Source organism: Sander vitreus, chromosome 21 (genome assembly GCF_031162955.1).
Source record: "Sander vitreus isolate 19-12246 chromosome 21, sanVit1, whole genome shotgun sequence".
Taxonomy (NCBI): Eukaryota; Metazoa; Chordata; class Actinopteri; order Perciformes; family Percidae; genus Sander; species Sander vitreus.
The window spans coordinates 26,179,636-26,198,214 of NC_135875.1; the positions used below are offsets into that span (position 1 = coordinate 26,179,636).

The 18,579-nt window shown below is 40.2% G+C and overlaps 1 protein-coding gene across 1 annotated transcript in view; it reads right to left on the bottom strand.

The window, feature by feature from the left end:
• Positions 1–16,828: 16,828 nt before the first annotated feature.
• fmn2b (formin 2b) overlaps positions 16,829–18,579 on the bottom strand; it is a 44,987-nt gene continuing 43,236 nt past the window's right edge. The window contains exon 20 of the mRNA XM_078279149.1: positions 16,829–18,134. Coding sequence (XP_078135275.1) covers positions 18,108–18,134 — 27 coding nt within the window. The 3' untranslated portion in view covers positions 16,829–18,107. The remainder of the gene's footprint in view (positions 18,135–18,579) is intronic.

Below are 18,579 nucleotides of genomic sequence, written 5' to 3' on the forward strand. Positions count from 1 at the left end.
TGTTAACTGGCAACTTGTTACACAGTAGAGGATCCAAAAATAAACTTATGAACTCATCCAAAAATGTATATAAAAATCCAAATAAAGTTATTCTGCAGAGTATGGTGCAGGTAGCTGAACTATGGCACCTGAAATATGATATGTCAATCACCACCTCCGAGATTGTAAACATTAGCCCGCAGCAAGAAAAAACAGCAGCAGAACAAAAACATCCACCCATTACCATTACTAATTAAAGGAAAAAAGAAGGCAGACTTAACAACATAAAGTGTCCGAGTGCATTACAGACTCAGTTTAGTGTCTCTGGTCCAGCATCTTCAATGTTTCGCCCCTCAGAAGTTATGAAGTGTCATCCACTGGAGAGACGGTCTGAGGCCCAGGTTGTATAGCGTTGACATGGCGTCATGGTACTTAGCACGTTGCTCGAGGACCTCCGGTGTGTAGTCTTCGTAAATGTGTACCGGCGACCCTCATATTGGAGATCGCCTCGTCTCTTGCGGGCCTCCTGTACAATCATCTCCTTTATCTGGAACCGGTGGAGATGAATAATTACCGGCCGCGGCCGCGACCCTGGTTGCGGCTTAGCAGTGAGCGCCCGGTGCGCTCGGTCCAGTTCAGGCATTGATGAGATGGTCTGTTGGCCGAGCAATTTGACGAGGAGGTCTGCAAAAAAGGTTGTAGGCCGTGGACCTTCAATAGATTCCGGGAGTCCGATTACTCTGATGTTGTTTTCTGCGGCTGCGGCTTTCGAGATCTGATGTCTTCACCTTTAGCCTAGCGTTACTCTTGGCTAATGCCGCACACCTGTCTTCCAGAGCCTGACGGAGGGACCGGGGCTGGCGCACTCAGCGGCTATGGACTAGCGCTATCTGGAGTACTGTACAAGTTTGAGTCGAGAGCAATGTATGTAAGTTTTGGAGCCAAGCTTTAAAGGAACATTTAATTAGGCTGGAAAACATGATGAATGTAAAATAAAAATCAAATGAATTAAATTGGACTTTGAATTCAATATTTTGAATAACTTTCTAAACAAATAAGTGAAGAGAAATAAAATCATTATCACTATTGATTGAAATAATTGAGACAAATACTGACATTTGGGAATTGAGTAATTTGGTACCTTTTTGTTTCTTTTGATTTAGTTTTTTTGAGGGTTCTGGTTAAACAATAATATAAATTATGATTATTTTGATGGCATTTTGCAGATAACGGACATATTCCTGAATATTATCTCTCCAACACGGGTGTGACAATAGATTATCCATACAAGACCAGGCTGTGAACTGGTCAAAAAGGACAGTCTTTAAACTATCCCGGATTTAGCAAGGTTTACAGAAATTAAACTAAGCTTTGCAGCGACGGCTATATCGAAGAAAAAAGTAGAACTACTGCAACCTTTGTATGGCTAACGAAAACACCAACTTGAGCCCAAGGTGGTGGGAGAGATGATGGGGAGATATGGACTGGACTGCATTGAGTGTTTGCCATACTGGACAAAAAAAAATGAATTTTCGAGACAATGGTTCATTAAGTACAGGAAAATTAAGAATGTTACGACAAGATTTAGAGGAAAATCAAAGATTAAGAGGGAGGATTTAAAGCTAATAGACAAAAACAAAGAATATTTTAACATATTGATGAAAGAGGTAGTGATTCAGGGAAAGAATGCAAGAACAGAGATACCAGAGATAAGAGAAAAGATATGAGTTGCTATATCACAAATTGTTTAAAACTAAATTATTAATTGAGATTGGTGTTGAAAACATTTTATTTTGGTGATTTCTTTTCCTTTTAAAGAAATGATGAGAAGAAATGATTTCATGCCTTGAACAGTAGGGATATAGTAGTAATAAATAAGGTGTCTAATAAATGAAGTGTTCACATCATTTTGATTTTAAAACTACTCTAAAGAATTTTTTTGGGTTTTAATTTTGTTTTGTTTTGATTGACTTGCACTATTTGCAAGAACACAACCCTTAAGATAAACTGAGGCCTAAAGGAGAACAGTTTCCAAAAAACAGTGTTTCCTTTTCAACACAATTTGTATGGATGTTATAGAGTTAAACCAGAATGAGGGAAAGAAATGCTGTTTAAGAATTATTGATGTTCTCTAAAATAAGTAGAAATTTTTCCAAGTGATAAATATTGATAAAAGAACAAATAATGCTTCTTGGAGTTCTGTTTTGTGCCACACAGAGCCTCAGATGTGTCAGAGATCGGGTCCATCTCACTCCCCCCCCACCAGCTGCAGGACCGGTGACAAACAACCCAGAAGAACAACAACCAACACCACAGCACCTCAGACCACAGCACAGCTAGACACGATAAAGGTTTGTAGTCTGGCTACAGTTCTGGGCCCAGAGGGAAAGGGATGGGGGACCAGTGCTAGCCGTCTGGCTGTGACTTTCAGTATCTGGAGATGTACTGTGCAAACCAAAGAGCCAGCAGCAAACCACATGCCCTACCCAAAGCCTTGATGAACATTCTGTGATGAACTGATGACGCCTATCTGGAGGTACGGGACAACGGCCAGCAGAAGGAGGGGGGGAGCGAGAGACCGTCCTGATCTGACACATCTGACGCATTGTGAAAGGCTCAGAACAGGTGAGAAAGGGACTATACACACACACACACACACACACAAACACACACACACACACACACACACACACACACACACACACACACACACACACACACACACACACAAAACAGTGGTGAAGATTTGTTTCCTACAGTTTGTCAAGTGCTAGTCCTATTCATAAAAGTAATGCGTTTATTGTGATTAGTTTGTAATCAAAAGAGTGGAATGTAATGGCAAAAAATACATGATATAACATGATTTGAATTATATTCTTCTACATTTTGTGTTTAACCTAGAAGATTCCTATGTGGAACAGCTGAAATCGTAAACATTGGAGACACTTAAAGCTATTTTCTTCTTGGGGTTTTGTTTTAGCCTTTTAGACTGTTTTAGTGTTAGCAGATAAGGTTAAAAGTGGTAACCATAAACAAAGTCTGGGAACGTAATGTGTACGCTGAACAGATAAGATACATTCATTTCTCCCTGGATAGCGGTACAGAGGGGAAGAAGCGAAGTGGCTCCTAAATGTCTACTATGTTTGATTGTAAGAAATGTTGAGTCATGTTTAGGCAGGGGGCATGTCTTTCTATCTCACTGAAGATGCATATAAACTGTGTGCTTTTTCTCATTCGTTGAATACACTTTTCCACACTGGGCTGCTGTGCCTTTTGTGAAATTGTGTACTCCTATATTCTTGCAAGTTTATAATAAAATACAAAAACCTAACTTGGTTTAGTCTTTGACAAAAACCTACACCTGCCGCAAACGAGAAACGTTTCCACCACAGTCTTCATGAGTAGGAAGGTCCTGTAGGGTAAGTTCTGTCAAGGACTCCTGGAAGATGCTCAGTTGTGATCCAACAATTAGGTAAACCATTTACAGGTAACATTAGTTAGCTTAGATGAACACACAAAACCATGCCACAGCTGTGATGGAACGCACACACCACAGATCTGGTGTGAATGTTGTATATGTTACCATATTAATGTAATTATATATATATTTAGCATGGTTGTAAAATGCATTGAATGTCTTGTATAGTTTAACTGTTTATATATACAGTATATACATATATACTGTCATGGACCTTTCACACTATTGATCATCGTCCCTGAGTCACCTCAGCGCTGGTTCCAGGTTAGGTGAACATTATCCAAAGCTCAGGTTCCATATATCATCCGCATTCTCTGTACAACTGACCTGTCAGAGGTATTACATATCACTGCTTCACATCAGCAATAACAGATAACCTTTTAATATATATATATATATTATGTGTGTGTGAATGTTACTATGAATTGAAGTTTTGAAGAATTTGTTGTAGGCCTACTTTGTCATACTGTTGTCATTCTTGTAGATCAGGGGCCTGTTTCAGGAGGAAGGTTTTACAAACTCTGAGTCTAACCCTGATCTCTGAGTAGATTTATCCTGAGATGGGAAACTCTGAGTTTTCGGTTCCAGAACAGCTGATATGAGTTGGTTCAATCAACTCAGAGTAGGTTCACGCGCATGCACCACCACTATAAAAGGTGCAATACTGTGGGCGAAAAAGTCCTAGGCCTACTAATCCCATTCTGAGGCTGCAGCACCAACAGAATTATAATTCATAATCTTTTATTTCAAAGGGTTTTCATCATTTACCTGCAATACTGTGGAACTCCTTTTTAATACTGGTTTGTGTCCAGGGAACACTACAAAAACGTTTAAAAAACGTTTCAGAGCGAGTCACACTCTTCTGACGGCGCTTTGCTATACAGTGGCTTTACTAATATGCTCCGCATCACCAATGTTGTAAAGAAAACTGCCGTTTTCAAAAAAACGTAATGCGACACAAATAATCTACGATGGGTGACGTTAGTGATATGAGGACGGATAAGGTTATGTAGGCAACTGAGGTAATTATCTGGAAATGATAATGCGTCGGGGCCTCAATATCATCTCAACTCCCTGCGAAGTAATACAGCTTCTTCATCAATGGGATCATCGACAAAAGGAAATGCCATGTTTTGAGAAAAAAAAACTTTTTATAGTCTTATTAGTCGTTTTATAGTAACATGGTTAATAAACCAACCCTGTTTTTTTATTCATGCAGATACAGTAACAAACTGCGCTAAAATGCGCCTGATACAGACTGAATGAATGAATGAGGAAATGAAAGAGCGCTGTGTCAGAGGGAGGAGACTGAGAGAAGAAAACCTGCTCCCGACCAGGTTAGGTTCACAGACTCAGTTACCATAGTAACTGACTCTGAGTTTAAGTTCCCTCTCTTTCTGAAACAGAAAACCCAGAGTTTCCCTCATCTCAGGGTTAACTAACTCAGAGTTTTCACTAAACCTGCTTTCTGAAACGGACCCCTGATCGTTACTGCTTGTTTGTAAATGTTTGTTATTTACCTGAAGTCGTTCCTGGTTATCTAATGAAATTATTTCAGACATTTATAAATAAAAAATAAATCCTTTTGTAAACCTAACACGTGTCAGTGTCTCTTTATTCTTGTTTTCATCAGCTAGTCTGTATTACAGCTTTTTCTTTCTTCCCCTCAATTGATTTTTTTTCTTCAGAGTATACATTCATCCCATATGTAGCTATGTATCATGCTTAGGTGGTTAAAACATGTTATTTTTGCTACATGACCATTTACATCTGTGTATTTTTGGGTCAGATATCAAACCGAGAAGTGAAAACATCATACTCTTTAAAGATTATACTTGTTACTGCAAATCACAGTAACAAGTATAATTGCAGTCAGAAACGTGTTAAGGGAACATGCTAAAGGTTAGTTGAAGGTAAAAAATGCAACCTTAAGAGAACTTTTAGGGAACGTTCCCTGGAGGTTATTTCAAGGTTCTACAAAACTAACCTTTACAGAACCTTTAGGGAACGTTCATAGAAGGTTAGCTGCAGGTAAAAAAAAAATAACCTTAAGAGAACCTTTAGGGAACGTTCCCTACAGGTTCCTTAAAAGTTCAACAAAAACAACTTTAAGAGAATGTTCCAGGAAGGTTAGCTGAAGGTTCCAAAATATTTTACCTTTAGGGAACGTTCTGGGAAGGTTCCCTAAAGGTATTACCTTCAGAGAACTTTTAGGGAACGTTCCCTAAAGGGTATGTGTTAGCTGGGATGGGGGGGGGGGGGCAGTTTGGAGCTGGAGTTGTGCGCGAGCTGCGTTAATTTATTTCAGGTTTACTTAACAGGGACAATGCATACTAATAATACATATAAAAATGTAAAATGTGCCAGAATTAGCCAAAAGGCTATTTTACATCTGCTGTCCCTGGACAGATCGTACAATGTCACACCTAAAAAGATAAAAGGATTATAATAGTACATACAGGTTTAGACCAATACAAGTAAAATTGACTATAAATGTAAAGTAAAATAAAAAAAATGACAAGATCAGCATATAAACAAGAACAGTTGGTCAATATCAACATCAACACCAACACACACATACACACACAAGCCAAACTGTCAGTCCATGTAACAGACGACCTCATAGGCATAGCACAAGTGACACAAACAAGGCAGGACAGGATAGACAAGATAGCAGCAAGATTTAGTGTCTACATGTAATGTTGACAGTCCTGATGACCTGTTAGCCACTTCTTTAAGTTACATTTAAAAGAAACGTAAGTTTTAAAATTCCTAATGTGAGTTGGAATGAGGTTCCATTCACGAGCAGCGCTGACTGAAAAAGCTGTTTGACCGAATGCACTTTTCCTCAACGGGACAATGCAGTCACCTCTTGCTGTACTCCTTGTAGATCTGTAAGCGTTTGGTACTGTGTTCTGGCTCAATACATGAGGCGCCAGTCCATGGAGAATTTTGTACATAAGACAGAGATCTGTATATCTAATCAAATTTTCGAAACTTAAAAGGTTGTATTTTTTTAAAACATGACAATGATGATAGTATATGGGTTTCCTGTCAAGTACTTTAAGAGTTTTTTTTTATATAGGGAGAGTAGTGGTTTGAGAGAAGTGTTGCTTGCTTGTGACCAGGTTGTCAAACAGCAGGTGATATGGGATCAAATCATTGAGTGCGTAAACATCATTGCAGCCCTTATTGACATGCAACTGCGGACATGTCTAAATTTAAAATTAAGATTGTTATCAATGTATACTCCAAGATATTTAAAATCTGAGACGACTTGTAGTCTCTCCCCTGCTACGACTACATCCGGTTCTGCACAGCGACTTTTAGATTTACTAAATAACATACATACAGTTTTGGATACATTCAGTTGGAGGCAATTGTGATTTAGCCTAATTCTGTTATCTTTGCATTGAGTTTGTTAGCAGATCAGCAGCTTGAGCTGCACACACACACACACACACACACACACACACACACACACACATACACACACACGCCGGCTCGACGCACACACCAGCGCACAAGTATAAACATCAGGCCACTTACGTTATTTGCACTACAAAGAGTGTATATATTTGTTATTTATTTTTGGTATAGTGCTTAACAAGCATAATTTCATTTTGCCCAGTTGTGGCCTGTTGAGGTGTTGAGGTATTTGTATCGATCCACTATATAAACATAATATCTACAAACATGGCATTTGATTGGAGGCTAGTCTCACTTTGTCCCACAGCAACATTAAAATAGTTTAGATTTGTGTACATTGTTTCTGTTAATAATGTATTGTATTAAGTGTCCATTTCATTATAATATTCAGATTTATCATAAATAATTGAACATGCACATGTATTTTAAGTTCCGTTAAAGAGGGGTAGGTGGCGGTGTGGTCACATTTGAGCATTTAAAAATGTACTTGAAAGTAACGCAATAGTTACTTTCTGAAGTAACTAGTTACTTTCATAATTTGTAACTGAATAATTAATGTAGTTACTTTTTGGAAGAAGTAACTACTAACTGTAACTAATTACTTTTTAAAAGTAACTTGCCCAACACTGATCAGGATAGATCAGGGGTCAATCACACCAAAACCCAAAAACATATATCAGACATGTTGAAAGCAGTTGTGTAATCCCACCATTTTACAGATATATGGAGGATGCACAACCCTACTAGCAAGGATTACACCTTCTTTTCCACACGTCACCTCACCCACTCCTGCATTGAATATATTTTGTGCTCCAGTGAGCTTAAGGCAATGTTCCACATGATAGCAATAGAACCAGCAATTCTGTCTGATCACAATGCGCTGCTAACCACATTCCATTGTGATATGTTAGGAGAAAGATCTAGGAGGTGGCAATTTAATAATTCCCTTCTCCGGAACACAGCCTTTGATGCAGAATTTAGAGCCAGGCTGGCTGAGTTTATATCAATCAACACCGACTCAGTTTCTGACCCTGCATTTACCTGGCAGGCAACTAAAGGATTTATTAGAGATTTCACATCTTCCTTTGCAGTCAACTTGAAGAGGAAAAGAGAGGCAAGGATTGCGGAGTTGGAAGAACGCTGTAAATCTCTAGAGCAGTCTCTTAAGACGTGTTTTTCTAAATCTACACATACTCTTCTAGTCACAAGTCGAACAGAGCTAAATTATCAGCTAAGAAGGAGAGCTGAATTCATAATGCACAAAGTGAGGCAAAATTATTATTTTAATGGCTGTAAACCAAGCAAATTGCTTGCTCTGAAATTAAAACAAAGTGAATCCAGAGCTACTATCAACAGCATCCGCACAGACTGAGGTATCTCAACAAATCCTAAAGATATCAGTGCCGATTTTCAATCCTTCTATTCAAAGTTGTATGAGTCCTCCTGCAACTCAGCTCTGACACAGTGCCAGGAGTTCCTAAAAGAACTAAACCTGCCTCTTCTTGACCCAGAGGAGGCAGAAGAACTGGGTCAACCTATAATGTTAGAAGAACTTAAATCAGCATTAACAACAGTTAAAAAAGGGAAAATGCCAGGTTTGGATGGAATTCCATCAGAACTTCTTCTACAGTATTTTGACATATTAGGACCTACCATCTTACAAGCTTTAACCTCAGCCATTGAGAAGGGTACTTTCCACCAACAAACCAACACTGCGCTAATTTCTGTCATGCCCAAAAAGGGCAAAGATCTTACGGATTGCTCAAATTTCAGGCCCATCAGCCTCATCGGGACTGATATTAAGCTTTATTCCAAAGTCTTGGCTCTCCGCCTAGAGCGCTTTATTGAGAAGCTAGTCCACCCCGACCAATCAGGTTTTATGCCAAAGCGTCATGCTGCAGACAATGTACGCAGACTATTTCATGTAATAGAAGAAGCCAAAAACCTTCCAACAATGGCAGCAGTGTTATCAGTGGACGCAGAAAAGGCTTTCGACCGCCTAGAGTGAAACTACTTATGGCAAGTAATGGAGAGGCTTGGTTTGGGGGCCAAATTCATTGACATGGTGCACACTTTATATGTGAATCCCATGGCCTTAGTCTCAACCAATGGCTTGCATTCTCAGCCATTTCCCATCGAGCGGGGCTCGCGACAGAGATGCCCGCTTTCCCCCATGCTGTTTGCAATCTCTCTTGAACCTTAAGCCCAAGCCATAAAACAAAATAAAATCTGTAATGTCCAGATTAAATCCAATATCAGCTCAATATCATTATTTGCAGATGATATTTTGTTGTACATCTCTGATCTTGAGGACTCTATTCCAAAAATTCATAAGATCTTCAACGAATTTGGCTCAATTTCCAGCTATAAAATTAACTGGAATAAATCTAAATTTTTTATTGAACAACAGGCATGTGACATCAGTCTTTTGTGGTACAATACCAACCCAAAGCAAAATTACATATTTGGGCATCACCATACACGCATCGCTACAGCGAGCTGTCCTGGACAATTATGAAACTATATTAAGTGGTGTTCAAAGGGATCTGGCCAATTGGCCTGTGCTGCTGGCATCGCTACGGTCTAGGATTGCTGTTGTTAAAATGAACATAGTTACAATGATCCCCTTACCTCCACCAATAATTTTCTGGAAGAAACTTGATACCTTAATTCGGTAGTATATTTGGAATAATAAACAACCTAGGCTAAAATACTCTACCCTGCAACGTACCACAAACACAGGAGGCCTGGCCCTCCCCAACTTTAAAATAAATTATATCACAGAGCCTTTCATCTATGGGCCCTCAGAGTGTGGATTGACCCCTCATCTACAGTTCCATGGAGAGAAATAGAGCAAAACCTCATTGGAAGTCTAAGACTGCAAGACTTTGCCTTTGCAGATGTGTGTCCAAAAAAGTGTATGCTAGCCTATGGCCCTATTGTCACCAACACATTGACCAACTTTAAACAGGTAGAGGAGCAACTAAGCTACACCAATAGGTGGCATTTGAATACCCCAATATGGCACAATGCACAATTAATGTCTGGTAACAAACCCTTTGCTTGTAACCAGTGGAGTGACAGAGGTATTTATACTTTAGACCAGCTATTCAATGAGAAAGGTATGTTGAGTTTGAAGACCTGAGAGCTAGTTTAGAGGTCCCCAGGACATTCTTCTTCTTTTATCTTCGCTTAAGATCAGCCCTAAAATGTTATGGAGTGCCATGGGGAAACAGTCTTGAGGCGCACCCAGTCATTAAATGGTTTGTTGATTTTATTAAGCAACTGTAGGAAGGCATTCGGAAAAGTCAACAGATGAGCGCATCAGCACACGTTAACACGGGCGCGTACCTACATAATAAGATTTTTTAAATTTAAAATGTTCAATGCCTTATCGCGCTGATGTGACCGAGCCCGACCAGAACCCGAACATCATTTCTAAATATCTGTCTGAACCCGGCCCGTCCCGTCGGGTACCGTAGGGTACCGTTGGGTACCGACGGGCTCGGTTCGGGTATCCATCCTCTAGTACACATGTATTATTAACTCATAGGTTCATTTTGTGCCGGATTTATACTTTACACAGAAAACATAGAGCTAAGTGACCTTGAGGAGATATTCACTGATTTTGACAAAAGGTGTATTGGATTAACATCACTTACTATACCTTTAAACACAGGATCCAGTGGTGCCGTTCCAACATTTTATTGTCGTCAATGCAGAGAAATTGTTTACACTTGCGGGTGGATGGTGGATGATTTCGCCTAAACAAATGAATATTATCAGGTTTGAGATCAGTGTTCCGCCACCTGCTAGTAGGCCTATATCCTCAGCTTCTAGGCAGAGAGTTTGCTTCTGCGTTTGTGGGCTCACAGTTTTATGCAAAGAATGGTCTGGTATCTCCCTCTTCCCCAGATAACATTCTCTCTGTGTTCCACTCCACATGCACTGACATTTTAGACTCTATTGCCCCTGTTCGGACTAAAACTATTAAACCTAAGCCGGACCCTTGGCTAAATGACACCACAAGGGCAGGGCAGAAAAACTGAACGAAGGTGGAAGGACAATTTGCATGTATCTCTGGGTTTATTAAGGGACAGTCTAGCAGCATACCAGAAGGCTGTGAAGGTGGCGAAGATGCAGCATCTCTCATCTGTCATAGCTAGCAGTTGCCATGAACCTAGAGTGTTATTCAATGTGATAAACTCTGTTGGGAATCCATGCATCTCTGCTCCGACAGATGTTTTAAACAGTACATGTGAGAATTTTCTCTGTTATTTTATTGACAAAGTTGCATCTGTCAGGCAAAACGCCAGTGCTAATTTCAATGCTACTGTGCACTCTGCTGTGTTTGGGGAATTTAAGCCAGTTTCTCTGCCATTGCTAACTGAGGTAGTGCAACACATGAAACCGACCAACTGTCAACTTTAGACATTGTTCCTGCCAGGATAGTGAAGGAGGCTTTTAATAGCACCATTGGGTCAAGGTACTTTTTTAATTCCTGTCTTAGTTTAGGTTCTGTCCCAGCTGCTTTTAAACATGCTGTGGTCAGGCCCCTACTTAAGAAGCCTCAGCTTGACCTCATAGTATTGTCCAATTTTAGACCAGTTTCACATCTGCCTTTTCCGTCAAAGGTTTTGGAAAAAGTTGTTTTTATACAGTTACAAGCCTTTTTGCAACTGAACTGTGTGTTTGAAAAATTTCAATCTGGTTTTAGATCACGTCATAGCACTGACTCTGCACTGCTTAGAGTGCACAATGATATTGCCTTGACTGTAGATGCCGGGAATCCGGCTGTTTTAGTGCTTTTGGACCTCACAGCGGCGTTTGATACAGTGGATCATGCAGTACTCCTCTCTCGCCTTGATCAGTGTGTAGGCATCCGAGGCTCAGTACTTACATGGTTTAGATCCTATTTGACAAATAGAAGCTTCTCTGTCATGATTGGTGACTTATCCTCGTCAACTGCTCCTCTCTCCTGTGGGGTACCCCAGGGTTCTATTCTTGGCCCCATCCTGTTTTCCTTATATATGTTGCCTTTAGGGGCTATTATAGGAAAACATAACCTGTCTTTTCATTGTTATGCAGATGATTTACAAATTTATTTGCCTATGAAACCAAATGACAGTGTCGCACTAGACTCCCTGCTTAGCTGTATTAATGATATTAAGTTGTGGCTTTCACAAAACTTTCTTCAGTTGAATGAAGCTAAAACTGAGTGTATCGTCTTTAGTACTTCAGGTATGCCTAACGGTCCAGCTGTGAGTTTGGGAGCCCTGGCTTCATACCTTAAGCCAGCTGTCAAAAATCTGGGGGTTACTTTTGATTGCAACATGAAATTTGATAAGCAAATCAGCAATGTTGTTAGAATGAGCTTTTTCCAGCTTCGTCTCCTGGCTAAAGTTAAACCCTTGCTTAACAGGCATGATCTAGAAAAGGCTATTCATGCTTTCATTAGTTCAAGGTTGGATTATTGTAATGCTCTCTATGTTGGTCTGAACCAGACCTCCAGCTCACGACTTCAACTTGTACAAAATGCTGCTACTTGCTTTTTAACAAATACATCTAGACGCGCACACATCACTCCTGTTCTCTACACCCTACATTGGCTCCCTGTGCGTTTTAGAATCGATTTTAAGATTTTATTGTTTGTTTTCAAGGCCTTAAATGGCCTGGCCCCGGAGTATCTGTCCGAGATCTTAACCCTGCGTGAGCACAACCGGTCCTTGCGGTCCTCAAATCAGCTGGTTTTAGAAGTCCCAAGGTCAAAGTACAAACGGTGGGGTGATCAGACTTTTGCAGTCGCTGCCCCGAGACTCTGGAACAAGTTACCCCCTGAAATTCAGATGACTACAGATGTAGCGCTTTTTAGGTCTAAACTCAAAACTTATCTGTTTAGAAAGGCTTTTAATACATAGTAGTGGTGTGACAATTTCCCTCTCCTATTTATATGTAACCTTTTCTGATTTTATTGTTTCTATGTGTCATTCTTTTTATTGTATGATATGTTATATGATGTGTGTTTTAGTCTTGGTTTCTGATGTGAAGCACTTTGGATACCTTTTGGTTACTGTAAAGTGCTATATAAATAAATGTTGATTGATTGATTGTTGATTGAATATTAAAAGAAAATGTTACAGTTCTGAATGGCATCAACAATCAATAATAAGTGAGGTTGAACTCATCGTGACTTACATCATTAATGCATCCACAATCTGCACTCCTTTTTTCTCTTTACTTGAACAGGATTTAACTCTGCAATCTAGCATAAACAACACATCATATCAAACTTTCAGGCAAACATTCAATGATAATGATGACTATACAGGTGAAGTTGTCCATTAATCTCACATGAATCCTCTCTTTGTTCTGACCGGTGTGGTTTGGTTTGGAGGGAAAAGAGAGTCCCAGGCCTGAAGGGCGGAGTTATTTAACCTTGGAAAGGGGAGTGGTTTTAGTCATGATTGACAGTCCATGCAATGATGCAGGTGAGGTTTGTTTTGTCTGTGGCATCAGTTACCATCACAGTAGTCTCGCATTGCCAGACCTTCCTCCACAGCGCTGCGGAGGAGGGTCTGGCTAGTCCACACAGCATTCCGCGATCGGAGAAAAACATGCTCTGGTTTATTTACATTTCTTTTAACCAATCACAATCCTCTTGGGCGGTGCTAAGCGCCAGACGGAGCCACGGTGCCTCTGCAAAAAGCCCCTCCACACATACATATGCATGTTTGTATATCTTTAAACCAATCACAATCATCTTGGGCGGTGCTAAGCTATGGACGTAGCGACGCATTTGGCTGACAGTTTTTCTGCTCGGTGTGCAGATGTGTTATTTTTATTTTTTTAACTGCGTCCACAGATTGCGTGTGTCCCTGCTCATGAGTTAGCAGAAGAACTGCCCTGCCACATTAAGAAGCCACAGCCTCTCAGTTCTGCTAGACGTCTGCACTGTATGTTTGTATTGTTACGCTCTTTTCTGAATTTCGAGCTGAGCAGTTTGACGTGGTTTCTCGGGCAGCAATATCATTTAGACCACATAACCAGGGTCTTCAATGTTTTTTAAGCCAATGACCCCATAACTTAAAGAGAGACAGAGCAGTATACTGAGAATCAGAATCAGTAAACACAGGCAGCCTGGTCGCACAGAATTCCGTGAAATGATCATGAATTAACAGCGCATTGCGTGGTGGTGGCACGGAATGTGTGAAAAATCCGTGTGGCCACCACGGAAAACAATGCCAATGTAAAGTCAATGAGAAGATGACGTACCATTAAGAGCGACTACGGTACCGAGTACTATGTACTATGTACTCGAAATTCCGCGTAAGGAAGTTGGTTGGGGTGGTGGATGGGTCAAACAACACAGGACTTTCACCCAGGAGACCAGGGTTTGTGTTCCGCATGTCAAGTTTCCTAAAGTCGCTTTCTTCTTTTCCGTCCTGTTCTTCTCGCGTGTCACGGAACCATAAGCCCACCCAAGACCTTTTCCTGAACCCAACCATCCCGTTCTTCTCGCGTGTCACTGAACCGTAAGCCCACCCACGACCTTTTCCTGAACCCAACCGTCCCGTTCTTCCTGCATGTCACGGAAACGTAAGCCCAACCATGATCTTTTCCTTAACTTAAGGGGCCGTGTTTATTTAACGGAATTCTTCCGTGGGTCCATTACGGAATTTTCGGCGATTTGTGTTCTTTTCACAGAATTCTTCTGTGGGCCCATCTGGGAAACTGCCACAGATTTTGGGGCCGTGTTCATTTCACGGAATTCTGTGAGATCAGGTTGACACAGGACGAGGTGTTACAACTGTCCCTTGAGCCAATAAATGGTGAGCACTTTCGAAATTGTCTTGTTGTTGAGAGTGGTTGACGATCGACTAATGGGGTTATCCAAGTTGTGTGAGGTAAATCCTGTCCAGGGCAAAACTTTGGGTCGATGGGGCACTGGACACATCATCAGTAGTGTGCCCTTGCATTATTGGGTATTTCAGCCTTTCAACAATATATACCCTCCACTACATATATAAAATTAAGTTGCACATTAAACTGGGCCTACAATAACGTGTAGGAAGGCCTAAAACCTTTTTACATACATTTTTAGTGCATAGAATACCAAGCTATTAAAATACCAATTGTTGGCATGAATCTATTAATCAGATGTTAATGTTAAACATACATGTGGCACAGTGAATCCTTAAAGCTATAGTGCGTAGTAGGAATTCTAAGTAATGACAACAAAACTGTTGGTGCATCCTCATGATACAAGCCTTCCGTGATCGAAGCTGATAATCTTAATTAGCTTTGTAGCAACTCATTTGGCAATGGCTTGAATGTAACAGACGTTTATTAATGTCAAAAGGTTACGCACTAAAGCTTTAAGATTAATTGTATCTTTGGATGGCCTTAGTGACTACCTTACCTATAGGCCAGTAAGCCTATCAACAATGTGTTTTTCTTTTCACAAAAATGTATATTTGCTAATAATAGCAGCAGGAGTTTTCAAAGGCTGACACCTTATCACAGCAAAATATTGCATGAAACCAAAATAATGCAGAATTCATTCTTTATTTTACATAAATTACACCACTCTCAGACCCCATGCATTCTCTTCATATACAGTACATGTATAAACATTTATTGCACATGAAACTGTTCAAACGTCAAGTTCCTGTTGAGAGTATCATGCTGGCCAGCAGAAAAGGACATCGATGAAAGAAACACAAAAAGTGTCTCATAGTACTTTTTTTTAAACAATTTATTACTTTACATTGATAAAGTCATTAATTCTGCAACACAATTCAATGGCTGTAATTTAATGCACTATGCAGATCCGTCAGCACATAACTTTCAACCACAGTTGATGAGAACGTACACACACAAACACACACACAAACACACACACACACACACACACACACACACACACACACACACACACACTTCCTATGGTATATGTGGTATGATATGGCATATCATTGATCAGCACATCAAAACTACACATGTAAGTTTACAGTGACATTCTTCAGCCCATGTTAAGTGCATACTGTGTTTAATTTTCAACTGAGAGGCTAAATCTGACGGGATCAGAATGAAGAATCAATAACAGCATTGTGTGTGTGTGTGTGTGTGTAGTTTGTAAAAGTCCATGTAGCGTGTGTTCGATGTGAGGCGATTTACTGCGGCATTTAGAAGGACGGGTCTGTGGTCTAACCCAGATTTCTGTCACTTTTCGACATAGCATTTTGAAAATGTTGACAGTAATATTTGCACAGTACAACCACAATATATCACTGAGTGTCTACAAGTGCTGCCGTTCAATGCCGGTCACTCTCGCCCTTTCTTACGTCAGTGGCTGCTGAGATTTTAAGATTTCTATACAGGCCAGCAGGCACGGCTCTGTGTATTTACTGGGAAATGCGTCGCACTCCCAGGTCAAGTTCCGAGAAAAAATAAATAAATAAATCTCCTGAAAATAGTAAGAGTGAAGGAAAAAAACTGTTTTTTGTTTTTTAAATGCAAAATAGTGGAAAAACATGTAATCTTGAACCAACAAATCAAGAAAAAATATTTTGCTTGTACGCCTCGCAGTTGAGGAATTATGAGCAAAAACATAAAGTGCTTTACAAATGGCCACTTTTCTCTGGCCCATGTTGAGATTTTGTGTTGTCAACTGATTTGTTTCCAAGGTCAAGAATGAACCATCAAGTTCAATGTTGCATGCTGATGTTTATGTAACAAAGATGTTGAATGTACATTGTGTAGAAAAGTAAATCAAATGTGTATTGTCTTAATTAAACATAAATGTGATTAAATGACACATCTGAGTGCATATTTGTACCCCCCCCCCCCCCCCGGCTAGATCTATCAGTGTTACCGCAGATTAGTCTAGCTCTATCTCCACAGCACTGTGGAGGAAGGTCTGGCTACACCACAGATGCATTCTGGGACAGCAGAAAAAAAACTCTCTGGGTTGTTTGCTTCTCTTTAAACCAATCACAATTATCTTGGGCGGCACTAAGCTCCAGACGCAGCAATGGTGGCTCTGCAAAAATGCAAAAATGGTCTTGTGAAGGAACTTGATTTGTTGGAACATTTGCACCCCGCAAAAGAAAACGCCACATACAATATTAAATGACGTTAACTGTTGACACAATACAGTAACATGAGCTATTTAAATTAGCCGGATACATGGTTAAACCTCATTAGTTCTTACCAGTGTATCTCTGTGTGTACTTCGTCCACAGCAATCCCACCAATCGGTCCCAAAACGTCCCAGTTAGGCATTAGAATAAATGCAGTAAACATATTCTTTGTAAATCTTTACAATCATTCCCCGAAAGAACCAAGCAGGTCTGCCTTGTTGCACCATCCAAATTCTCTTCAAAACCATTTTCAGCGTGTAGCTTGCTAGCTCGAAGTTGTTATTGTTTCCCGTAGCGAAGGGATTTTGAGAACGGCAACACACAGAGAGCGGGAGATCCTGCGGGTGAGCCACGCGCCAGATGTCAGGCTTTATCCTGGAAATGTACTTCCGTCGATCCAGACTAACTGCAGATTAACACTGTTGCTCTACCGGTTGAGTTTCACCTTGCAGCCTCACATCCTCACATCCTCCTGACTCTTTTGCTGGTACGTCTATTGTTCTCAAGCTACGGTCACAGAAACCTTCTGCAAACAAGCTTTCACATCTGGTGGCTCTGAATGCTTAACAGTTAAACTTATAACCCTAACCCTTAAGATTTTAATTATACAAGCCCCTGTTGTTGATGCTATTTATGGCGTGGGTTGAGTTAAACTGTTTGCCTAAAATCTTAATTTACGAGACATTTGGTATTTTATAAATGAAGGCATGTAGGCATATGTTATTATTCCAGCTGATGTATACTATATATATATATACTATAGTGTTTTTGAGCTGTGGCGATCCCAACAACACATGATTCCTGGTGCCTGGTGGCCCTGCAGCAGCATCCATCCATGATTATGTTGGATTCAGTTATCAACCAGCTGGAGAGGAGAGCAACATAAGGCATCAAGCTGACAGAGCACACAAAACCGATTCAACTGGAAGAAATAAATCAATGATACAAGATGTCCTTGAGTTGGCTCAGCTGCACATACATCCCTTCATTTTTCTCTTCTGTCCACTTCATACTTTTTGTGTCTGTGACTCTCTATTGGTGCCCAAAGTCGGCAAAACAAACCTTCCAAGTCCACTGAGTTAGATCTTCATGCCAAGCTTGGCTTTCTGTGGAAAGGACATAAAATCATAGAAGTTAAGTGCATCACACCTGTCTATCATCTTAATAAAAGCAAATCAAAGCTTCATAAACAAAAGCCTAACCCTCTGAGGTCTAAGGTCTAAATATTTTTAGATATCTTCTTGAATTCTCCTTTTAAGGGTTTTTGCATATAACCTGATCCCCGTGTGTTTCATATCAAAATGTTCAGAACAAACTCAGCTTTCTGCACAGTGACCCCCAACATTTTCCAGAGCAATGTCTAAAGAGTTAATTTGGCCCTAAAGTGGAAATGTTTCTAAAATCTCTTGTGAAAACATACCTACACTCAATTGTTTTGGTGCTTGAAAATGAGTTTACAAAAGTCTTGGGTTCACAAAAGAAGCGTAATATATGAATAAAATAGTAAATAAATGAAATTTTGTAATATTGCTTTTTGAGTAGGAGTGTTGT